This window comes from Salmo salar, chromosome 18 (assembly GCF_965601325.2).
Source record: "Salmo salar chromosome 18, fSalSal1, whole genome shotgun sequence".
Classification (NCBI taxonomy): Eukaryota; Metazoa; Chordata; class Actinopteri; order Salmoniformes; family Salmonidae; genus Salmo; species Salmo salar.
In genome coordinates, this window is record NC_138308.1 from 15483751 (window position 1) to 15509945 (window position 26195).

At 43.0% G+C, this 26195-nt stretch overlaps 1 protein-coding gene across 15 annotated transcripts in view; it reads right to left on the bottom strand.

The window, feature by feature from the left end:
* Nucleotides 1–26195, bottom strand: part of col13a1 (collagen, type XIII, alpha 1) — a 111325-nt gene that overhangs the window by 31503 nt on the left and 53627 nt on the right. For 2 of the 15 annotated variants that reach the window (XM_014153945.3, XM_045700442.2), the window contains exons 1-10: nt 17978–19026; nt 15048–15074; nt 11196–11246; nt 6393–6428; nt 5563–5589; nt 5248–5274; nt 3435–3461; nt 3261–3287; nt 3067–3093; nt 638–703 (exon numbers count right to left, since the gene is read on the bottom strand). In XM_014153945.3, coding sequence (XP_014009420.2) covers nt 638–703; nt 3067–3093; nt 3261–3287; nt 3435–3461; nt 5248–5274; nt 5563–5589; nt 6393–6428; nt 11196–11246; nt 15048–15074; nt 17978–17998 — 336 coding nt within the window. In that variant the 5' untranslated portion in view covers nt 17999–19026. 15 annotated transcript variants of the gene reach the window in all.

The window sequence follows — 26195 nt, forward strand, 5'->3', positions numbered from 1 at the left end:
TTGTCTCCAAACAAGGTATTCCATCCTGGCACAGAGAGACTGCACACCGGGGGAAACAAGATGGAGGAGGGATGCCAACAGAGGTCCACCTGTGCCAGGGGCCCTCTTTCTAACAGAGCAGGCTGGGCTCTGGTCACAGGAAGGGACACTGAGGTCCTTTCAGAGGATTGGAGACTCACTTCCTGCCAGAAAAAAATACTTTTCTTTCCTGTTCTTTTTATATCTTTGTTAAGGTTATGGAAATCATAGAAGCTAGGCTTTTTATGTTTGCCTAAAAAAAATCATTTTTCCCACAGAAAAGCAGGATTTGGGATTTTTCGACATTTCATTCACCTTAATGGAATTTAAATTGGCCTTGAAGCCTGGGGCATTTACATAATCCACTTCATATACCCTCTATGGTCACGAATATGCTCAAAGTAAATAGTATTGATTTGTTTATTTTTGGGATTCCAACTGTATCTACCAAGTGTATCTTAGACTCTATCCTTGTCCTCTTATCACAGAATTCAGGTTTGAGACAACCAGGTGCCATAGAGGGTTAACAGAGGATTACAGGGGGGTGTGGCGGAGGTCGACGGCGGTTGGCATCCAGAGAAAGGCAGAAAGGGGCCAGAAGGGACAGAGAGAAATGTACCTTGAGGCGCTTTAGGATTAGAGGGTTTATTTGGGGCATGTTGCGCACGGTGATGGGCAACATCTGCTGAGGTCACAAAGCACAGGTGGCCAGCGGTGTAAGAAAGTCACAGGGCAACAAGTTCACCAGGAGGCCAGGGAAAGGAAACAGGGCAGAATGAGAAGGGGAGGGGGGTTTGGGAAGGGAAGAAGAAGGAGAGAAATAGAAACAAAACATGAGCGTGAACAGCAAGAAAATGGCAAGGCAGGGAGAGAGGAGCTGGGAGAGAAAGAGAGAGTGAGCGAAGTAACAGTGCAAATTAGGGGCCAGGAGTTGGTGTCAAAAGGGAGTGTTGATGTGCCTCGATGGTCAGATTGGATACTGATACCATGATATACACTACCTTACATCAGGTCAAATAGTGTACAACATGGTAATTGATCAGATAAAATGCTGGCAGTTTAAGCAACAAGCAGCCCCATTGGGTGTTTGTATAAGAGCAGCAGTTTAGTTATTTAGACATCAATCTCCCAGATCAACTGTACTCCTGCCCCCTGTCCTGTTGTAGCTGAGTGGAGATCAGGTAGGATTCAGTCTTGCCACAAAGAGAGTACAGACTTACTGTGGCCAATCCTCCAACACAGGGCTGTACAATACGCCGCTTCTGTTGAGATTCACCAGCATTATCAAGTACAGCTTTAAAGAGGGCTACAATACATATGGTCCCACTGCTTTCTCCATTCAAATATAGCAGAACCTGATCTGTACAACTTGACAACTTTTAACAGAGAGTATATATTTCCAACTTGATGGAAGGTATTTCCCCACCTTTTTAATATCAAAATCACCATATTATCTGAAGTTGCCAAAGCAATGTTTCCGTGTCAAAGACGTTTGAAACGAAATTTTACATAACATTGATCAAGAAAAATTATATGCTGAGGTATCAATGAGGAAATATGTACAATATGTGATTATTGATAAGTAGAGACAGGGACCATTGCAGGAGCTATCCACCATACACCCACCCACATGTCGTAAGTTGCACCACCTTAAATTTACCCCCAAAATAGATGTAAAATGGCTTTTTGACACAAAACCATTTTTACCACATACAGTGGCAATAGAGTAAAATACAGTATGTGCTGCATTTTCTGGCATTCACAAATATAATGAATGAAAGAGTTGAAAATTGAGGCCGATGTCTGTCATAATATGTCCACTCTGAATCTAGATAAACAATGGACAGTGTGAGAACCAGGCCTGGTTTGGAGAACAGCGCTACTCTACTGTAACCTGTTGACCCCACCGGTGGAGAACAGAGGGTTAGGGACTCCTGGGAGTGGAGCATTAGCTGTCTTTCCGGCACGACTGGGACACAGTCTTGGGGTCACCCACAAACCTTAAACGTCAGAGCCTGACTGGAAATTACAGCAGCCAGGGTATTCACTGGAAGATCCTGTACAAAGAGGCCCTACACCCACATGGGCCACACACCCACATATAATAACTGTTGATATCTACATCTCACTCCTAAACCCCCCCCCCCCAGCACCCCCTGTAGGACAAGGAGGACCTAAGTGGAACCACCCGCTGGCAGGGACCCCCCATGCAGTGTGTGTGCCGGGGGCCCCCCCGAGACGTTTATAAAAACAATCCAATGCACGCACAGTATGGCAGGGGGCACCAGCACAGGTTGAAGGTTTTAAACAACCCCAAATGCTCTGACCTCCCTCTCAACTACACATTCTCTGCTATACTTAGTTTATTTAGCCTAAACACGTTGCAGAGTATATCAAATAAGCATTATTTTCCACATGCTTTGAGTTGTTGTCATGAGCCCTTTGATTCTTACAGTATGTTTTACTGGGGAAACAAGAGACTTTGCAGAAGGCATTACATAATGGGAGGTTGAATTACATTGGAAATGGACTTAGCTATCTGAACAATCCCTGAGCACACAGGAGAGTATTTTTCTTGGCACCTCCACACATAGACCTTTATCACGTAGTGTGTGCTCCAGCAGGCTACCAGTAATTGCCTTGTTTTCACTCAAAACAGTCGAGCCCCTGAGAGAAGGCCTGATTTGCATAATGGGGCTGCCTTCCTCTAACAGTATGTGCTGCATGTGCTACCCATCAGACTCATTTGTCTTGCCTCTTTTTTTTTTTACACACACTCTGCCATTACAGTGCAGACCCCACAATTAACTTTGTTTATGTCTGTACCTGTGAAGAGAACAATGTTATTTGCTACAGAGAACACACCACAGAGACTCCAACTCAGCATACAATTACATTTTAGCACCATCCACTGCGGTGCTACGGTAAGCGATCGCTGAGGGGCAATTCTTTCCAGCAACAAAATGATTACAGTTTAGTATGGTCATCTAGAGTCACTCAATAAACATTCAAAGGTATACATGAATTAATATGAGATGATTCACTTACCCTGTGACTGTAGTCTCCGCATACGCCCTGGAGAGAGAGAGATGGATAGTGAGTTAAGAGACTCCCCATTCAAACGAAAAACCTTGTCATTTTGTAATAAACACTTTTATGTTGGCTTACAGTCGATTATACCACTAACAATATGGGTGAATATAGCTCTCACAGATTCTTGAAAATGTCACTGAAAAACTCACCTTTTCCCCTTTCTGACCAGATTCACCCTAGTAGGTAAACAGAGGTGAAGAAGGAGAGAGGAATGAGTGAAGAGAACAGATCATTGTGAAGAGAGACAGACACATTAATCAACGAATGTCAAATAACAGAAAAGCTGTCGAAACCTGAAAGGACAAAAAAAAAAAAAAACTTACTGGAACTCCTTTGGAACCACGTTGACCCTAAAAAGGAATAAACAGTATATCAATCAACAGATTAAAACCATGTAAAAACATAATGTCAACAAACTGTCGACATTTTATAAGTGCAACCTTTCATTTCACTGTACAATGCATGTGATAAAAGAGGATAAACGCTTTTGTTTTAAGAGGATAAATGGACACGAGGAGAATTCAACTAGATCCAACAGGCACACCAACCAAAAGGCTGCACCAACCACTTGTCATACCCTGCTCTGCTCCGTTTGACTACACATCAAGGCCTGGGGAGAGCTGTCTAACATCTGTCAGTGACGCAGGACTAGTTGATAAATGAACCCAGGGAAAGTGCACAGTTGGACACATCAAGCACACTCCATGACCGTGACCCTGGCGCATAGGAGTTCCATAAAGGCATTGTGGAGACTGGAAAGACATAATTTATGCATTTAACAGACTGGCTTTCGGTACCCTTTAAAATATTGTTTGACAGTTGTTGGGAGTGTGGGAGGAGAGGAAAAGTGGCTAATTAAATTAACATTAATCAACATTGAACATTATCCACCCACTTGGACCCGGACAGGCATGCCATTTGTGTTGGCCCAGGCCGGCTCCCTGCATGTGAGCTTCTGTAGGAAGGCAGCACTCCAAACACGCTCCGAGCGAAAGACAGCCGACGTGAATAACCCCTAATAAAACAAAGCCCCCTCATGATAACGCTCCAAGTCCAACAAAGAGTAATGGCTTTCTAACAGAGACACAAAGGCCCCTAAAACCGGCAGCTGGCCTGATAAAAGCCAGACCGCTGGCCTGGAGGACCAGACGTAGAAACAGCTTCCAGGGGCACCACAACCATCGTCCAAGAAGAATATAGTCTTTAGGTGAACTGGTTTTTATCTCCATTTAAAAAGGAGGTTGGAGAGGGAGGCGATCAATAAAAGTATGATTCAACCTCCAAGAGGAGATTTGTCCAGCGGTCACAGGGCTGGAGGTGAAGGGGTACGGGACGTTCAACAGTCATTGTGTCTCATTCAGAATCCTCACAGAGAGCCCCACAGGATTCATGTGGGCCTATAACGATGTCAGGGTAATGGGATAAATCTTCTGTCTCCCCTGACACCTCAGTGGAGAAATGTGTATATCTCTGAAGCCTAAATAAGTCATTTTTGAGTGATCCTTCTAGAGAGGAGATTTTTATGGTTAGCCTTTTATGCACCAATTGATGCTTTCTGTGGTCTGCCTGTTTTATTTGTTGTTCTTTTATACTGTATATTTAGAGGTGCATTTAAGTGTTTCCAAAGAATTTGACTCTTGAAGAATTGGAATCACCATATGCATGAAATGCACAAGTCAAACGATTGTTTGCCTTTGCTCCTTTGTGCTTTATCTCGGTCAGTTTTACCTCCAGTCTGATTGAGAACCCGAGAGTGGATTACAGCTGAAAAACCCATCTAGTTAAATATGGCCAGACATTCCCCCTGTCACTTAAAACAGGCAGCCCACTGCTATCCCATTACTCTCAACAGAACAAAATCAGGCCACAACAGTGTTTTCCCAGTGGATTTAGTGGCAACACTTAGGGTACAAGGTAAACAACCTGCTATGAGGTTCACCTGGATAACAAATGGTGCTTAAGCAGAATTTACCGACGTGCACGTTTATGGTGATCACATTTGTAAGGCATTCAAAACGCATAAAGACCGTGTTTGCGTCCTTTCCAAGTACAGGAGTGTATCTCTACACTACAGACTGCAAAAGGCCTACACTGTTTCACATAAACTGCACAACTGTGTTGTAAAATGATGCTTACCAAGTCTCCTTTCAAGCCGTTCTGCCCCTGTGTGAGCATAAAAGAGTGAATGCATGTGGTAAAAGAACCCAATGCATTTCTACAGCTCCGTCTCTTTGAATTTCTGGGGGAAACTTTTTTGAAATATAAATAACGCTATTACCTCTGTCCTATAATAACAATAATGATACTAATAGAGATTTTATTACAATAATGACCCTAATCATTATTAACTTAATTATCCTCATCATCATCATAAGGTGGTGGATTCTAGGCTCTTAAAGTACTTCAATTACTCAATTATTCAACATTTGTCAGAAATGGGGAGAAACTCACGGGCTTGCCGTCCAACCCAATCGGACCCTAGGATCAAAAAAGAGGGGAAGGCATTTCAACGCAGGTTATAAGCAGTTATAAGGCACATGGCTGCACAGACCATGGCACTGACATGAACCTACTTATGGAAGAGAAGAGAGGTATTTCCAGGTCAAGAAAAAAATGGAGAATAGAGCATGTTTTGTTTTCAAACTTGAGACAAAATGAAAAACAAGCACGTTAAAACGTAGAGAGCTTGGAACTACAAGGTTCTGCATTTTTGTCAAAATAGAGTTATTGACATAGCCTTGTCCTGTACAATATTCTCTACCTATACAGTCCTCTAAATACCCCAATTCATGTTGATAAGTTCAAAATATACACAACAGAAAAATTGCTGACACCATTCAAACCAATGAGGCTTCGGAACTTTAAAGCTAATTATATCAGAACCAGCTTTTTGCAGATAGAACCTTGTAGTCCTAAGCTCTCGACATAAAGAGCAAGCTTTGCTATTGGACATGGTGATATTCCTGATTAGGAGGCATAAAGGAGACAGTAGACTGGCTGTAGATTTGAATAAAACAAGACCAATAATCAAGGCACTTATGCACTTAACCAGCCAGGGAATCTCGGGTTAACCCAAAAGTAAAATCTCAAGTAATTTGGTCAACTTCGTGTTTACGCAGAATCTGCTCACAGGAGATTACCAGCCAGGAAACATCTTATTTCAAATGTTTTGACATTTGGGAGCTACGACTATATAATAAAGCTCCACTTGCAAAATAGTAACCTAACATTAAAACACAGATTATAAAGACTTAAAGACTGGGGAAGGTGCAAAGTCTTACCGGGAAGCCTGGGAAGCCTCTTGTTCCTGGCTGTCCCTAAAGTGAATCAGAAATAAATGTTGAGTTAGAGGGATTCTTTTTCTGCTGGAAGATTGAGGTGAAAATCTGGTGAAAGAGGGTCAGCGTGAGAGGGTGCCATTTTTCTCTTCCATAGTAATACATTTGGGCAGAGCTGTAATTGACCTTGACAGGGGGAGTGCTACCGCAGAATACCGGGAGAGCCTTCTGTGGGAGTTGTGGAGGGAAAACCAATTGACTCTCAAAACAAAAGGAAAGAAGAGGGAGAAACTCAACACTGAAAAGTCTTAGAATAATGAAAGAAACAAAGGATGGCGCATTCTGATCAAATCGAGATCGACTGCGAAAGAGAAAAAGCCAAACAAACTGAATGAGTAAATGTCAATAATGATTAATGAAAATGCTTGGTTGAAGACATTCTGCACTAGGTGTGGATATGCTACCCGGCCTGTGGGACTAGAGGAAGCCATTCAATATCCCAGGAAAAAGAGAGGGGGGCAGTAAAAACAAACTGGGAGAAAATGACAAAGAAGAGGTGAACTTTCCTAATGAAACAGATTATATGTCTGAGACCAGACTAGTTATTGGAGGCTATGCATGTTTTTCCTCCGAAAGGGATTGTCTGTTTTGGAAAGACAGTGAAGGACATGGCTTATTACATGCTTTGCACATGAACCTTACAGACAATCTAGAACACTGATAAAAAACAATTCACAATATGGGACCATTTTCTCGCAATCTTGCTGTTGTTTTGTGCTTGAACTTGCAAAAAGTGTTGAGCTGTATGTATGGTCAACTGACTTCATCATTGGTTTATCAAGAGTAACCTATCACATCTAGTTATATTTATTCATCCTGGTGCTTTTCATTGACTACAGCTCAGCCTTCAACACCATTGTACCCTCCAAGCTCATCAATAAGCTCAGGGCCCCGGTTCTGAACCCCTCCCTGTGCAACTGGGTCCTAGACTTTCAGATGGGCCGACTCCAGGTGGTGAAGGTAGGCAACAACACCTCCGCTACGCTGATCCTAAACACAGTGCCCCACAAGTGTATGTGCTCAGCTCCCTCCTGTACTCCCTGTACACCCCTGACTGCGTGGCTACGCACTTCTCCAACACAATCATCAAGTTTGCAGACGACACAACAGTGGTAGGCCTGATTACCAACAACGACGAGACATCCTACAGGGAGGACATGAGAGCCCTGGCGGAGGAAAATAACATCTCCCTCAACATCAACAAAACGAAAGAGCTGATATTGGACTACAGGAAACAGCACAGAGAGCACGCCCCCATCCACATTGATGGGGCCGCAGGGGAGAGGGTCAAAAGCTTCAACTTCACTGAGGACCTGAAATGGTCCCTCCACACTGTGGTGAAGAAGGTGCACAAGCAAACTCTCACAAACTTCTACAGCTGCACCATCCAGAGCATTCTGTTGGGTTGTATCACCGCCTGGTACGGCAACTGCACCGCCCCCAACCGCAGGGTTCTCCAGAGGGTGGTGCAGTTAGCCTAACGCATCACCAGGGGCACACTGCCTGTCCTCCAGGACATCTACAGCACCTGGCATCACATGAAGGCCAAGAAGATCATCAAGGACCTCAGCCACCCGAGCCACGGCCTGTTCCCCCTGCTACCATCTAGAAGGCGGAGACAGTACAGGTTCATCAAAGCTGGTACCGAGAGACTGAAAAATAGCTTCCATCTCCAGACCATCAGACTGTTAAGTTAAACAGTCATCACTAACCGTCTACCACCTGGTACTCTACCCTGCACCTTAGAGACTGCTGCCCTATGTACATAGAGTCATTGAACACGGCTCACTTTAAAAATGTTACATAATGTTTATTGTTATGAAATCGTTTCTGTAGTTAGAAACAGATAAAATTAGCAGTCCTCCAACATTATTTTGATCTCTGAAAATGTAAGCTAATTGATTACTCACTTGATATACTGTATACAGTGCCCTCCGTAATTATTGGGACAGTGAAGCATTTTCTCTTCTTTTGGCTCTATGCTTCAAAACTTTGGATTTGAAATCATCAATGACTATGAGGTTAAAGTGCAGACTGTCAGCTTTCATTTGCGTGTATTTTGATCCATATCATGTGAACCGTTTAGAAATTACAACACTTTTTGCACATAGTCCCCCCATTTTAGGTGAGCAAAAGTATTTGGACAAAATCAGTTATATGTGTATAAAGTAGTAAAAAGTTAAGTATTTGGTCCTATATTCCTTGCACACAATGACTACTTCAAACTTGTGACTACACATTTGTTGGATGCTGTCTGTTTTGGTTGTGTTTCAGATTATTTCGTGCCCTATAGAAATGAATGGTAAATGTGTTGTGTCATTGGAGTCACTTTTATTGTAAATAACAACATAATATGTTTTTAAACACTTCTACATTAATGTGGATGCCACCATGACTGAGGAAAGTCCTGAATGAATCGTGAATAACGATGAGTCAGAAAGTTACAGACGCACAAATATCATACCCACCAAAAAGAGTATGTTATTGTAATGCTGAGAGGTTAGCATGTCTTTGGGGTATGATATATGTGCGTCTGTAAGTTTCTGATTCGTCATTATTCACAATTAATTCAGGACTATCCGTAATCATGGTGGCATCCACAGTAAACTAAACTGGGGGGGACTATGTACAAAAAGCACTGTAATTTCTAAACGGCTCAACCGATATGGATGGAAATACCCTCAAATTAAAGCTGACAGTTTGCACTTTAACCTTATCGTCATTGCGTCATTCCCAATCAAAAGTGCTGGAGTACAGAGCCAAAACAAATACAAATATGTCACTGTTCCAATACTTTGTAGCTCACTGTACATTTTGTATTCTCGACATAGCTCATCCTACATATCTACTGCTGTACATACCTTTTTCTTTTCTTACTTATTTACTGTCCATACTGTCTATACACACCACATATTTATATTCCGGACTCTGACATTGCTCGTTCTGATATTTCTTCATTTTTTGTTCCTTCTTCATTTTTTCTTCTTTTTTACTTTCTTGGAATTATTTGTGTTTCAGTATTGTACTGTTAGACATTTCCTGCACTATTGGAGCTAGAAATGCAAGCTTTTTGCTGCGCCTTTAACATCTGCTAATCTGTGTACACGACAAATAAACGTAGATTTTATTTGATTTAGTAAGGATACAGCTACTGAGATTACACATTTGATTTAACTTTGAGGGCTAATTCCACATGTGGACAGCATATCTTAACGTACACTGCGGTAGACCATTCAATATGACAATTGTAGGTATTCCATTAAACATAGAGAATGAATCTGATACATCTGCATGGGTCCTTTCCCTTTGTTTCCCTATGGTCAGGTTACAGTAGAACAAGGTCGTCTAGTCATCTGTGAAATGACATTGTGCAGGACACGGGTAGATAACAGGCTGCCTGGCTACCCATCCACATCGCTCTGGCCAACTAATGTTTCTTCTCCCCGATGAGTCTGTATTTGCCTCCCTCCCCGACGATTTCTAGAACGCGAACACATTCTGACCGTTCTGATTGGTCCCAGAAACCAATGAGTTGGGCCAGAACCCGCCTACGTGACGATGTTATCAACTTTGATACTCCGATTGGTTACAGACGATCCAATCGCGAATGAGTTCGTTTTGTACGACGCCGCTCATTCTGAAGTCACAAAAACAACTTCTAGGACGGCAGTTTCAGACTGAACGTATGTAGCAATCGATAGAGCAACGGAATTTAATTCAGGGAGACTCGTCATTCAAGATAAGAGGAACCACCTGGCTAGCCTAAGCTGTAATTTCCACTCTTTTCTCTCCACCTTGCCACCAAATCCACTCCCTCTCCCTTTCCTAAGGTCAAGAGTGAGTCTCTCATATCGACCTCACCTGCTGTGGGAAATCACCTTTTAAGTACCCTTGCTTGACTGGTTCTCTGTGTACTCCTTCACTCTCCTGCTGTGCTTTACTTCCTCTGTAGCCTGGTGTTCATTAGAAATGCCTTATTACCGGCCAGGGTAGTGGGCACACAGGTATGTAGCTAATTGTCAATTGGGAAAACAGATGTCTGGTCCTCCTGAGTAGCCATTTTATTGGCTCTACAACAAGGTACTGTAACCCCGCAGTCCAAAAACCAGGGCGGAACAAGAAAACCTCAAAATAAAACATGTCCAATTCTTCACAGCATAATCAAAAAGGAAATTGCACAACTGAGGTCCAACACAGTAACCCGTTTGTCTGTCTACTAATAAAAAAGAAGAGAAATGGAGAAGAAAGGAGTTGAATCAGGATAAAGTCTTATTTTATCTCACGAACATCAATTATTTAATACAATAGGGACCATTGGGTTCTGGTGTCTGGAATACTTTAAGAGGTATAGGAATGTTTTCACTTCTCATGCTGAGGAAACACGGAATGATCCAGATTACAGCCAAATCGAAGTTCTGGCTTCCTCAAAAAATGCCAAAGTACTCTCAAACAACCTGTAATTATCAGTCTTCAATCTCCATTAGCTCTGTGGTGGACAAGCTCAAGAACTGACAGGCAAACGTAGAATCTCTGGTATTCTTGCTACAGTATGTGATCATGAGTATGGGGTTCACAATATATATTCTTCTATAACTCTTGATGTTGACAAATTCATGACATTACAATCATGCCAGGCTTATTCAGAGTGGCAGGTCATGAGTCATTGAACTGAAGACTTCAAGCAGCAGTGAACAGTACAGGTCATGCACAGTATTATTAGTTGTAGGAAGAAGTGATGACACTTACAGGAGGTCCTCGTGGCCCAATGATGGACAGGCCTGGCTCCCCTGGCGCTCCCTATGGACAGATAGACAGACAGTGAGAAGATGCACCAACAGTGGAACAAAATAATACATCTCTCAAAGTCTTAGCCAGCTCACCAGATGTTCTCCTTAGTAATTCTGTATAATATGTACAACACTCCACATGAATACAATGGTAAATTAGGAAAATTATTTCAAAAATACCATCTGTAACACATATAGTAAGTCTAGTTCCTACACACACTTAATCTTTCCCACATTTTAAGCAAACAAGCCTAAGAGCAAAAGTGTTCTTATTTCTATACATTTTCAGCAAAGTCTCATTTCAAACCATACTTTAAACCTTGACAGCAGTGCTCAGAAGGTCAGCAGCACTGCTGTAAAAACAGGGGAAAACTCTCTGGGCTCCTTTGGCACAAAGTGGGTGATTTGCACAGTGTCAGCCCCATCCATACAGACCTATGGACCCTTCCAGCAAAATCTCAGAACCCATTGGGACCAGACAGGGCCTGCTCGGGTTTCCAGCACTTTCCCTAATTAGCATTCTCCCCAGAAACCTTATCACTGGGACATCTTTGATAGCCCAACCAGCCATCATAAACGCAGGTGATTTTAATGTTTCTCAACAAATGCTTACTGGGGAGCGGAGGAATTTGTTTTCACACTCTGATTAGGTGGGTTTGTCGCCTTGCAGCGCTACTGGAGAAGATGGATTGATGGTGCCTGTGCCTCACAGTGGCCAAAAGGCAAACCACTAAGAAAAATGGCTTGCTACAGTGCAGAGGTCTACAGTTACTCCCATCGTACAGAGATTCACCAAACTGGACAAATGAAGATCTACATACATTGCATTCGGAAAGTATTTAGACCCCTTGACTTTTTCCACATTTTGTTACGTTACAGCATTATTATTTATTAAGTACATTTTGTTCCTCATCAATCTACACACAATACCCCATAATGACAAACTGAAGAAAAAAAAAGTGAAATGTTTGCAAATTTATAACAAATAATAAACTGAAATACCTTATTTACATAATTATTCAGACCCTTTTCTATGACACTCGAAATTGAGCTCAGGTGCGCCCTGTTCCCATTGATCATCCTTGAGATGTTTCTAAAACTTGATTGGAGTCCACCTGTGGTAAATTCAATTGATTTGACATGATTTGGAAAGGCACACACCTGTCTATATAAGGTCCAACAGTTGACAGTGCATGTCAGAGCAAAAACCAAGCCATGAGGTCAAAGGAATTCACCGTAGAGCTCCGAGACAGGATTGTGTCGAGGCACAGATCTGGGGAAGGGTACCCAAACATTTCTGGAGCATTGAAGGTCCCCGTGAACACAGTGGCCTCCATCATTCTTAAATGGAAGAAGTTTGGAACCACTAAGACTCTTATTAGAACTGGTCGCCCGGCCAAACTGAGCAATCGGGGAGGAAGGGCCTTGGTCAGGGAGGTGAGCTTCAGTTTCTCTGTGGAGATGAGGGAACCTTCCAGAACGACAACCATCTCTGCAGCACTCCACCAATCAGGCCTTTATGGTAGAGTGGCCAGACGGATGCCACTCCTCAGTAAAAGACACATGACATCCCACTTGGAGTTTGCCAAAAGGCACTTAAAGGACTCTCAGATCATGAGAAAAAAAGATTCTCTGGTCTGATGAAACCAAGACTGAACTCTTTGGCCTGAATGCCAAGCGTCACGTCTGGAGGAAACCTGGCACTATCCCTACGGTAAAGCATGGTGGTGGCAGCATCATGCTGTGGGGATGTTTTTCAGCTGCAGGGACTGGGAGACTAGTCAGAATCGAGGCAAAGATGAACGAAGCAAAGTACAGAGAGTTCATTGATGAAAACCTGCTCCAGAGTGCTCACGACCTCAGACTGGGGGCAAAGGTTCACCTTTCAACAGGACAACGACCCTAAGCACACAGCCAAGACAACGCAGGAGTGGCTTCGGGACAAGTCTCAATGTCCTTGTGTGGCCCAGCCAGAGCCTGGACTTGAACCCTATCAAACATCTCTGGAGAGACCTGAAAATAGCTGTGCAGCGACGCTCCAAATCCAACCTGACAGAGCTTGAGAGGATTTACAGAGAAGAATGGGAGAAACTCCCCAAATTCAGGTGTGCCAAGCTTATAGGGTCATAGCCAAGAACACTCGAGGCTGTAATCGCTGCCAAAGGTGCTTCAACAAAGTACCGAGTAAAGGGTCTGAATACTTATGTAAATGTGATATTTCAGTTGTTTATTTTTCAAAATTTGCTAACATTTCTAAAAACCTGTTTTTGCTTTGTCATTATGGGGTATTGTGTGTAGATTCATGAGGGGAAAAAACATTTAATCCTTTTTAGAATAAGGCTGTAACATAACAAAATGTATGCCCTTCTAGAGCGGTCAGATTACTGGTGTTGGAAAGGGTCAACCTCAAGAGCCCCAAAATCACGACTAAGACCAGAAACCACCCCAACAAATACATACATTTACAGCCAAGGCCTATGAAACACCAAGGACAGAGACTGCCTTTGAGATTTCATTTCCTCCAATATGAAATTCTCCCATACCCATAAAGTCAGCCGCAAGTGGCCAAGTGGTTCTCTCTCTACTTAACCAATTCATCATTGTTTTCCTTTTCTCTGGTATTTCTGCCGGTCACTTGCCTCATACACTACGACCCACCACCAAACCCACAGAACTCATTTGCTTGAAAGTTTTAAGAGAAGAATATAAAAGCTGCCCAGCCGGAGCTGGACTTTGCCAGTTCCACTTGTGTTGGCTCTGTCTGTTCTGGAGAGGATGTTTTCATATTTAATGAAGATCTTCAACCAAGCCTCCCTGTCTAACCCCTGTGTTTCCTCATCCTCTCTCCTGGCACCCAGAGCTAACCACACACAGAGGGAAATGGGCCACAATATTACACTCCTAAAACAATTGGTGTAGAGAAATATGAGGAAAGCCATTGGATTGTTTTGGACCCAGATCTGTTGAGACCTCCCAAAGCCAGTGCCGTTGTCTGGTTCTCCGTTTAACGTCTTGGTGGTCACATTAGTCTACCCATAACTCCTGAGGCTCTCCGCCGGCAGGCAGACTGGCTGAGCCATATTGGAGTTGTTTGGCTAGCTTGCTACTCTCTACAGCACGACAGTTAAGAATGCAACGCATGTTTCTCCTCTAGCCACACATTCAGCTCTGCACATCACAAATCACCTCAAGTTTGATGAAAGTGAATCCACAAAGCGGTTGCTTTGTAGATAAATCTGATCGCTTTTGCAACTGTGGCCATTTAGTGGACTGGAAACGTCGGCATGGTCAGATTACTATTGGCCATCCGAGGGAGTGAACACATATTGAGATCTCCGAGATGGAAATAAGATGACATGGTGATGCAATGCACCACCACCAACGCAGATTTGTCATCATTGTATATAATTCCAAGTCGTAGGGTTCTGAAACCTATAGTGGAATTTGCTGATACCATGATCTCCATAAAAGTCATAAACGTTCTAGAGGGAGCCTTAAGTTAGAACTCTGAGACTCTTATGTGACAATTCTTTGCTATTCTGTTCCATTGAAAGAAAAAAACACAGGTAATCCAACCAGGGTGGGAAATGGTTTTCAGAATGTGACCCTAACACCCTTTAAAAATACAGACCTAGGGGCCCTTGAAATAAATCAACTATAACCTCCATACACTACTGTACAGTGAACAAGTGTGTGCTTTTAACCACCCCCAGCACCACCACCCACTAAGACTGCTGAAGCCTCTCTCCCTGCCTTCTCTCCTGCAGGCTTTGGAGGGTGGCTGTTCCAACAGATTACCCTATAGACTTACCTTCTCCCCTGCGTATCCTTTTAACCCCTGGTCAGTCACAGCCGACACAGTCGCATGCAAAGTGTGAAGGAGGAGAGAGACACAGAGAGAGAGGAACCGGGGTTAGACAGGCACAGAGAGACACAGGGCATGCATCAGCCTCAGAAGTGGTCATAGGGAGAGGAAGGGAAGGGAATGGGGGGTGGGGAGAGGAGGCTGGGCTGGGCTGAAGTCTAGGGCCACGGGGAGCTGTCTGGTGTCGAGACGTACATTCTCACAGAAGTAGTAGTGAGTGAAGGGAGGGGAGAGGCAGTGAGCCTGGGAGCGAGGGATAGGCCAGAAAAAAGGACTTCCTTTGAGGAGGCGCTTGAGGACCACAAAGTAGTTTAACTCCTCTACACTGTGTGAAATATTGCGTACTCTGCATGGGCCTCACAGTTGGAGCAACACTGTAGAACGCCCCGGGTTGGAGAAGGAGGGAGTGCTTTTAAAGCCAGAATTTCAAGCCCACAAACTGGAGTCGGATTTGTGAGAATTCACTTCCAGTACGATGACTGAGCAAAACAGAGAGAGCCGAGGTGCTGGTGTCTATCTAAATGTTGCGGTGGGAAAATTGCCTTGAAATATGGCCATATCCAAAATACACACATCTAAATAAATGAGAAAACTAAAAGTGTGCGTGCAACATGTCAGCGCAACCTGTTATCCTCATCTTTAAAATAAAGAATGTGTGCATGTAATGTCTCCAGGCAATTCCAAATCCGGTAAACAAGTAGCATTTGATTTGAACGTTTCCCTAAAGGCGTTCTGAAAACTACAAAATACACATGGAATCACAAAAACATGTGAATATATTCAGTATCAAGCCAAAAAAGAAACATGGGGAAGTTGTGTTTCTAAAATATATATATATTTTTTAATGTCTGATAAACAATTGGCCTAAAACAAAATCATTGTGTTCTAATAAATGAATGAATAAATTGAAAGCTACAAGTGTGAAAGAGGGTGGGAGGGGAGGGGCGAGTAACGGAATAATGGATGATGCTTTACAAAAAAACAGAGCATTTTCCGATCTGTGCCTTTTTGATATTTCTAAGACTTTTCAGTGATTTGGCATGTTTGTATGTAACTACTGTAACACGATCAGCTCCGTTAACATGATACAATGTCTGTTAAATGGCTTTATAAGCAGTCATAGGCATTTATGACATGACGCTTTAAAAGCAGGTCACGTCCACACACACTACAAGTGCAAATAATAGGTTACATGAGCAACTTATAAATGCCATTACTGTATATAAGAGCCTTGTTTGTGAAGTTGAATTGTCAGCATCATGCAAACATGCCAAGTTACAGTACAACTACTGTACATACAGTGCATTTGGAAAGTATTCTGACCCCTTCCCTTTTTACATATTTTGTTACCTTTAAGCCTTATTCTAAAATGGATTAAACACAAAAGAAATCCTCCTCAATATACACAGAATACACCATAATGACAAAGCAAAAACAGGTTTCAGACATTTTTGGCATATTAATATTTTTTTTTAAACAGAAATACCTTATTTACATGTGTGTTCAAACCCTTTGCTATGAGACCCGAAATTGAGCTTGAGCTCAAACCCTTTGCTATGAGACCCAAAATTGAGCTCCGAGACAGGATTGTGTCGAGGCACAGATCTGGGGAAGGGTACCAAAAAAGTTCTGCAGCATTAAAGGTCCCCGTGAACACAGTGGCTTCCATCATTCTTAAATGGAAGAAGTTTGGAACCACCAACACTCTTCCTAGACCTGGCCAAACTGAGCAATCGGGGGAGAAGGGCCTTGGTCAGGGAGGTGAACAACAACTCAATGGTCACTCTGACAGAGCTCCAAAGTTCCTCTAAGGAGATGGGAGGACAACCATCGCTACAGCACTCCACCAATCAGGCCTTTATGGTAGAGTGGCCAGACGGATGCCACTCCTCAGTAAAAGACACATGACATCCCACTTGGAGTTTGCCAAAAGGCACTTAAAGGACTCTCAGATCATGAGGAAAAAAAATATTCTCTGGTCTGATGAAACCAAGATTGAACTCTTTGGCCTGAATGCCAAGCGTCACATCTGGAGGAAACCTGGCACTATCCCTATGGTGAAGCATGGTGGTGGCAGCATCATGCTGTGGGGATGTTTTTCAGGGGCAGGGACTGGGAGACTAGTCAGGATCGAGGCAAAGATGAATGGAGCAAAGTACAGAGAGATCCTTGAATCAAAACCTGTTCCAGAGTGCTCAGGACCTCAGAGATTTAGAGGATCTGCAGAGAAGAATGGGAGAAAATCCCCAAATACAGGTGCCAAGCTTGTAGCGTCATACCCGAGAACACTCAAGGCTGTAATCGCTGCCAAAGGTGCTTCAACAAAGTACTGAGTAAAGGGTCTAAATACTTATGTAAATGTGATATTTCAGTTTTGCAAAAAATTCAAAAAAACTGTTTTTGCTTTGTCATTATGGGGTATTGTGTGTAGATTGATGAGGGTAAAAAAGATTTCATCCATTTTAGAATAAGGCTGTAACGTAACAACGTATGGAAAAGTCAAGGGGTCTGAATACTTTCCGAATGCACTGTATCTTTAGCTATGTCAAACTATACCAAACCCATTCCTCATATATCAGTTTCTATCATTTATGAAGGGGCACCAAGGGTTGCATTCTGCAATGGGCCGTACTAAACTTCACAAAAATGACATATGCATACATTAAACAATATATTAATTAACAAAGAATGTCAGAAAACATTTTCTGAAAAAATCTTTATCTGGTCATAACCTGAACATTGGTGCCATTTCTCTTCAGCCTTTTCTTTAAAATGTTGAAGACATGCTACTCAAGTGATTACTCAAGTGTCCTCTATTTGGTCAAAGTCCCTTTGTTTCTACACACTACTCGGTTGCACATTCTCATGTCACTCACCAATCTTCCAGGAATTCCCATTGTTCCTTTGTCACCCTAATAAGCAACGCAAAGTCAAGAGGAAAGGGGTAAACAATTATGAGGTGCTCCAGCAGTACTACAATCACAGCCAACAGGTTAACTTATAGTGAGCTTTCATTCTGTCATGCCATCAAAATGTAATATTATGCCGTTTTCAACAAACTCAGATTACAGTATGTATTTGTGTTTAAATTGATGGCAGACGGTCGGGCTCTGTCAGTCAACTCTGATAACGACAAGCCACTGTGGAGCTTTGGAACTATGGAACTATTCCTAAACAGTAGGATGAGCCATTTTGATGCAGCCATGCCCAGAACTGTAGGTTCCCTCAAGGCCCATGGCTAGCTACTGTATGCCAGGCCTTGAAAGAAGTCAGTGCAGCAGAGAACCAATGGTGGTCAGAGAACAAGCCTCATCAGGGATTATTTGAAACAAATGTTTCAAAAAGGTAACCATTATGTCATAACTACCTAATATACTGTATTAGTTTCACTTAATGCTTACACATCAGATACTCGTCAGAGATTAGATTTGCCAGCTGACCACAACTAACAGTGACATTCCCTATGTGACAACTACAGAATTCTCTAGTTCCTCATGTATAACTAAATAAATTGCTGGAACATATTGCCCCGTTTTCTTATTTCGCCCATAGAGGGTTACAAGACATCTGGGTGGAAGTCATAAATACTGTATCATGTCCAATTTGGGACACATTGGGTTTAACAGCAATTTGTTTTGTTTGCAACACTGTAAACATCACCAGTGGACGTGACAGTCCATAATGACCTTCCTCCCCCAGGTCATGCCCTTGTCCATCTGCCGCGCATAACCTTTGTTCACACTCTTCTAAATGACCATAAACTCTGGACGCGCTGAAATGATTTATTATGCAAAGGTGTTCATTCCTAAAGCCTCTTAATAGGAGCAACTCGCCCTCTCACTCCCATGACAGGCATCCTGGAGTAGGCTGGCGATGACAGCTTTTTGACGACTCACTCCGATGACGTGTTCCGGAAACAAGTTCCAGGTTGGGGCCAGCCCCATAAGTCATCACAACGCACAGCAACGCAACACGTGCTGGATACCTGAATCTGTGAGGGGTGTTGGGTGGAGAGGCCTGGGTTGAACTTCCACTCTCGCTACCCCCCCCCCCCCCCCCCCCCCCCAAATATAGTATAGACCTAATTAATAACCTAACATGGGTGTTCATCAATATCAAGCTGACTATCTTTCAGTGTGTCCCACTCCTTAAAAAGGTGATGGCTATTTTGAGGAAATAAAGAAAGACAGTTGCCTAATTACACAAAAACAAACAGCTGCAGCTCGCTGTGATTAAAAACGATGATCCCCCATACTGGAGCATTGCTATCATGTCTCTAGAGATATGCTGGTTTTAGGCAGTGCTCTATATGCCCTGTCCAAGGTCCTGATTCAAGACACGGGCCGTGCAATATCATAACTGCTCAAAATTCCCCCATATTCAGTATAATGCCTTTATAAGGAGCAGAACGAGCAAAAGTGAGACAAACCATTTCCTATGGTCACTTAACGGTGCTTTCCCTCAAACTGTTGATTTCCGAGAATCAGATGAACAGTCGGCTCTCTAACCTCTATCCCGCACAGGGCCAAGTCTGTTATTGCGCTAGGCAGCATTCCGAGAAATCTCAGACAGAAATCTGAACGCTCCCCACTCTATTACTCAATGTGTGTTCCTTCTATTGTTGAAGTCTTTTGCCCTAAAAAAAAGATAAGAGTTGAAGCGACCACTTTCTCTCCACACACCACCCCCTGTTCCCTATCTCTCTCTCCCTCTGCAGCACCTGTCACTCCCAGTTTGGGATATAGAGTTGCTGGGGCTGCGGCAGTCTCAAATTCAGTGGTCCCTGACCACACTGCTGACCCCCGTCCGAACACACACACACCTCCCCCTACACCCACCCACACAGTACAGTCAGGATTCAGGACAGGAGGATTTACACAGGGCCTCAGTGGTGCAGTGTGGAGGCCTCTCAGGTGTATTAAAGGAAAAGTCCACCCAAAAACTATCTTTTGGTATTTGTTTCATTAGTCCATTGTTGACATAGTCCCAAAATGTTTTGCTTGTCAGCAATCAAGTTTTCAAGATACAGTATGTAACTTTCAAAATACAGAAATCATCCCCATATGATGCATTTTGCATTATATGATGCAAAACACAGAAGCATATGATGCAAAATACATCATACGGGGGGATTTCTGTATTTCGAAAGTCATATGTCTTGAAAACTTGATTGCTGACAAGCAAAACATTTTGGAACTATACCAACAATGGACTAATGAAACAAATACCAAAAGATAGTTTTTGGGTGGACTTTTCCTTTAGCAGGAGTAATGAGACTCAGCTGGACTATAAGCCTAGGGACCAGCACACTCTCAGTCTCCAGACTGACCGCAGTCATAACGGCTCCCTTCACCACGGCTAGCACGGCTTCTGCTTCAACATGCACACAACTCAGACCCCTGCATTACTTTAGATGAGGCGTGACTGAAGGAGGATGTATAGGGTTTCAAAGTATTATGACAGTAAACAAGCATCTTAATGTGATAATTATGTGAAGATATTGTGAAATGTGCTAATAGATCACATGAATATACAGCAGGCTCGAAGTAGGGAAAAAAAGTGAAGTGTAATTGTGACAGGACTGTATGGAGCTCACGTCCTCTCCAAAACCACATTCTTCCCAAGAAGAGGAGAGAGCACTTCTGATATAATTACCAGTTCTTTGACAGCATCATCAATCAAAAACCTGGAAGGGATCACATCTGAACTTTGACAAAACCTGTCAGCTAATCTCCCTTGAAAAGCTCGCCCTGTGAGCCGTCTATTCAACTTCAGACTGTTTTATGGGCCTGTTTCACCAGTGAGCCTGAAAGGACTGAGGAGGGTTCACAGGTTGGAGCTGGTAGCTGGGTCAAAGGTCAGATCTAAGATGGCCTCCTGTTGCCATGCTATGATGGAGACCATGTGGATTTGGCTGGTTGGGAGTTAGTCATGTTAGAGCTGGGTAACCAGGAAGCTGACAGGGACACAGTAAGCAAAGAGCTAGGCAAAAGAGGGTCTGAGGTGATACCAAAACTACAGTCTTATGTCTGGGACTCTCTGTGGAGGTCTCTCGTTATTATACAATTGGGTTTCTAATGGGCTGTTCATGAAAAGGGGCATAACCTTTTCAATGCAAATTATATGTCCAATCTAAATGTAGTAAAAGTAAAGACAACTGCAAATCTTATTGAATGCATTGTATGTCTACAAAGGTATTCAAACTCACACAAAGGAGTGTATAAACTGCGCATATAATGCACTCAGTCCCTCTGTTGAGCAGATATTTCCGAAGTATCTTAGCTGAGAAGTTGTCAATCACAGTAAATACAGATGAATTCATTTGAAGTCATCAAACTCCTGGGTTGATTGTCCTCTATGTGTGGTTTTCCAATGATCGTACATTGAATTGGGATATTATCCTGGGACAAAAACAACTTCTCAGTAGAGCGATCAGAGAGATCTCAAAACACACAGAGAACGAAAGACAGACAGTTAAAAGACAGTTACCGGAAAGCCTGATCGTCCGGGTGGACCCTGAAAAGGGGTGAGAGAAATGGATACAAAATAGAAAGTGAACTTGACATTATTACAGAAAAAGTTCACATCACACTGATCCAGGCCAGAATAAAATGGTCAAAAAAGACAATTGTTTTTGGACCGTTTTCTACAGTATTATGTCATTATTTAACTTTCTCATTGCAGAGTATTTGGATTTGAACAAAGTGTTTTTCAGTGCTCATTGTATTTTGGCAGGTTCAGTTATAACAAGCAGCCATAAAAGAAAACAAAACACACCATTCCACAACAAAAGAAGAAACAAATCAAACAATACATCATTTCAATTGGTTTGATTTGAACCTGTTTAACTCTGAGCAGTTGTTTTGTTCAAAGTATCGGGTACGGTGAGTTGAACCCACCGCCCCCCCCCCCCCCCCCCAAAAAAAAGATAGTCAGAAAATAGAAAGTGACATATCATTTGAAAGCTACATCCTTTTCGAACAGTAATTGTAATTGGTGACATATTTTATGTCAAACCTAGATTTTCAAATCTCTTATTCCCCAGAATTTAACAATTGAGGCTGCTGTATCTCAGGTTCTGTAATAGCCATATTGCGTCTGATACCGTTATCCGAATCCCACATTTCTTAACTTTCTAACAGTACTAAGCATGTGTTTGTAAGACTTGTTTAACCGGATTCTACTTTATGAGGGTAGTATACAATATTATGCATCATTTAAAAAATGCCACCAGAGGGCGTCAGAGTTGAACAGGTTAAAGAGCTGATAACATGCTTATTTAAGTTGAGGATGAATCATAAACCATAGCAGTTGAAGTTTAAGGTATTCATTATCTATAATATACTGTAGATTCTCATCAACATTAAAGAACATACCATAAAATCAATGCATTTCAATCAGCATGTAAATGCATGCAAAGACAGGTCTTGTAAGAAGGCATGCCATGGATTCATCTATGTAAGTTCTTTATTCAGCTGGTGGTGAAGTTGAATGGGAGAAAAAAATGTTCCCCTTAGGCTTAGAGTCTTGAACAACCAACAAAAGCCATAAGGATGTCCGTTACAGCGTTCAATATTGCCAAAGGAACATTTCCTCCAATATTGTGTGTTTTGTTTTCAGTGAGCTACGGAAACATAAATCAATAGCCCTTATGTCTGTGTTGTTTCAGCAAAGGACACAGCACTAATTACTGGTTGGACGGAACAGGAACCCTTGACATTTCCCAAAGCCAGTGGCCATTGTTTGTCCACAGAGAGGTACGTTATCTCTATGGAGGAGTTCTAGGGCTTACAGACTGACATTTTGACTCTATTCTTCCCTGAAAAGCCAACAAGAGTCATGGTTGTGTCTGCTTCCTATACCGAGTGTGTGGGCCACTACTGGCCAACAGTTCCAGACCGGAAGTCATTCATCTTGCATCAACAATCCATCGAAAATTCTAAAGGCAAGATATGCTAGCACTCTCCCCATCTCCTCTCAGAATGTTATTTAATCTTCTTTAGTTAAGCAACAGTTTATAGATCTTGGGAGTGAAACAAGTGGCCGCTGTTAGAAAACCTAATGAGTGGTGCTTCTGTGGAGCAACTTGCATGGTCCTGGAGGTCTGGGGCAGCGCTGAGGTGAGGTGCAGGGCCAGGTAACGAGTGAAAACACACTGCACATGGGTGTCTGTCTGCTTGCCTGCTACAGGGCCTCTAGGGGCCGTCTGCAGGGGTCAGGGGTGCCCTACATCCGGAAGAAACCCCTCATTGGAATTATGCAGTAACCTGGCACATGTGGCTCCCATTTGGGCCGGGTGCTAGTGGACGAATGAGAGGGCCTCCGCTACGGGCTTCCATGGCCCCTGGGGCCTCTCTGTAACCTTAGTAGTGAGGGTGAGGTGTGGGAGAGAGGTTTGGACTTCATTACTTCCCTCAGACACTGGCAGCAGCAGGATTTACTGTTGATCTGAAGCTGATTGTTATCTAACCATAAGGCTGCCAGAAAAGGCTAAAAAACGGGTCTGAAAAACAGGTCTGTAAGCGATTCAATTTCAACAATATGTTATTCTCAGACAAATGTACACTTTATAGTGGTCAACTGTGTTTTGAGCAACGCTGAACCTGAATCTGAGCTCGAGAATGGTGGAGCTTCATGGAGAGCTTTTAAGCTGTTTAGTTTCATTTAAGTCTAAAGGTGTTTCCCATCAACGCTGATTGTTTTAGAGTGTGTTAAACACACACGGCCACGGGGAGGGCAGGAGGCCAAGCCCCTGTGATGTGACCTATGAAAAATGATAGACTATTATGTTTTTAAAAGGACCAAAGCCCTCGGTTTCAGGGAACAGGAAAGCACCAATTTCATGTCGTTTTACAGTTGCAATCACATGGGTAATTGTGTTAGCGTAACATCCCAATTTAAATAGAGGCAAAGATTATTTATACAAATCGTCTGTCCTCAACTCCTCACTCAATTGTCAAAGGCCACAATATGGATGAGCGTGTTAAGAAAACTTGAGGCGATTAATCAAACACAGAGGACATTTCTTAAAATCCCATTTTCATATCTAAGCAGTGATATAAAACTTAACTTGATAAGAAAATTCACAGTGCTCTTCCTTATGTGAAAGTTCACTTGCAGGGTAAGTTACGGGAGACCTGTGCAATTCTGGCTCTGGTGTATAGCTACACTATATATACAAAAGTATGTGGACACCCCTTCAAATTAGTGGATTCGGCTAATTCAGCTACACCCGTAGCTGACAGGTGTATAAAATCCAGCACACAGCCCTGCAATCTTCATAAACAAACATTGGCAGTAGAATGGCCCGTACTGAAGTGGCGCCGTCATAGGATGCCACCTTTCCAACAAGTCAGTTCGTCAAATATTTGTCCTGTTTGAGCTTCCCCTGTCAACTGTAACTGCTGTTATTGTGAAGTGGAAACATCTAGGAGCAACAATGGCTCAGCCGCAAAGTGGTAGGCCACACAAGCTCACAGAACGGGACCGCCGAGTGCTGAAGCACGTAGTGTGTAAAAATCATCTGTCCTCAGTTGCAACACTCACCTATCAAGTTCCAAACTGCCTCTATAAGCAACGTAAGCACAAGAACTGTTCGTCGGGAGCTTCATGAAATGGGTTTCCATGGCCGAGAACTCACACCCAAACCTAAGATCACCATGCGCAATGGCAAGCGTCGGCTGGAGTGGTGTAAAGCACGCCGCCATTGGACTCTGGAGCCGTGGAAACGCGTTCTCTGGAGTGATGAATCACGCTTCACCATCTGGCAGTCTGACGGATTAATCTGGGGTTTTTCAGATGCCCGAATGCATAGTGCCAACTGTGCATTTTGGTGAAGGAGGAATAATGGCTGTTTTTCATGGTTTGGACTAGGCCAGCAGCATACCACCCTGCATCCTGATGCTTGCTTTCCTCTGAAGCTAAGCAGTGTTAGTCCTGGTTGGTCCCTGGATGGGAGACCAGCTGCTGCTGGAAGTGGTGTTGGGGGGCAAGACAGGAGGCACTCTTTCCTCTGGTCTAAAAAAATATCCCATTGCCCCAGGGCAATGATTGGGGACATTGCCCTGTGTACGGTGCCGTCTATCAAAAGGGATGTTAAATGGGTGTCCAGACTCTGTGTTCTCTAAAAGATCCCATGGCACTTATCATAAGAGTAGGGGTGTTAAGCCTGGTGTCTTGGCTAAATTTCCAATATGGCCCTCATACCATCATGTCCACCTAATCATCCCCAGCTTCCAATTGGCTCATTCATCCCCCTTCCTCTCCCCTGTAACTATTCCCCAGGTCGTTGCTGTAAATGAGAATGTGTTCTCAGTCAACTTACCTGGATAAAAAAATAGACCCCCTTAGTTCCAGCGAAGGGAAATCTTAACGGTACAGCATTCTAGACAATTCTGTGCTTCCAACTTTGTGACAACAGTTTGGGGAAGGCCCTTTCCTGTTTCAGCATGACAATGCCCCGTTCACAAAGTGAGGTCCATACAGAAATGGTTTGTTGAGATCGGCGTGGAAGAACTTGACTCGACCACACAGAGCCCTAACCTCAACCCCATCGAACACCTTTGGGATGAATTGGAATGCCAACTGCGAGCCAGGCTTAATCGCCCAGCATCAGCGCCCGACCTCACTAATGCTCGTGGCTGAATGGAAGCAAGTCCACACAGCAATGTTCCAACATCTAGTGGAAAGCCTTCCCATATGAGTGGAGGCTGTTATAGCAGCAAAGGGGGGACCAACTCCATATTAATGCCCATGACTTTGGAATGAGATGTTCGACAAGCAGGTGTCCACATACTTTTGGTCATGTAGTGTAAGTGCTTCTTTATGTAATAGTATGAATAGCTAATGCATTTCAAGTGGAAAGGTTTACACAAAAGTACATAATGGCACTTAACTTCCAAAACGATTCCAACCAGAACTCAAACTTAAACTAAATCATTTGGAAAAGTTCCTTCCTTTGTTCACGTAATGAAAGCATAAGTGACAGCAATGCCTACCCAGTGAAATGTGCATCTACTGTATATCTTCATGCTATCAACTTCATCATTATACAATAGCTAACCATTAACTTTTCATCAAGCGTGCAACGCAGCC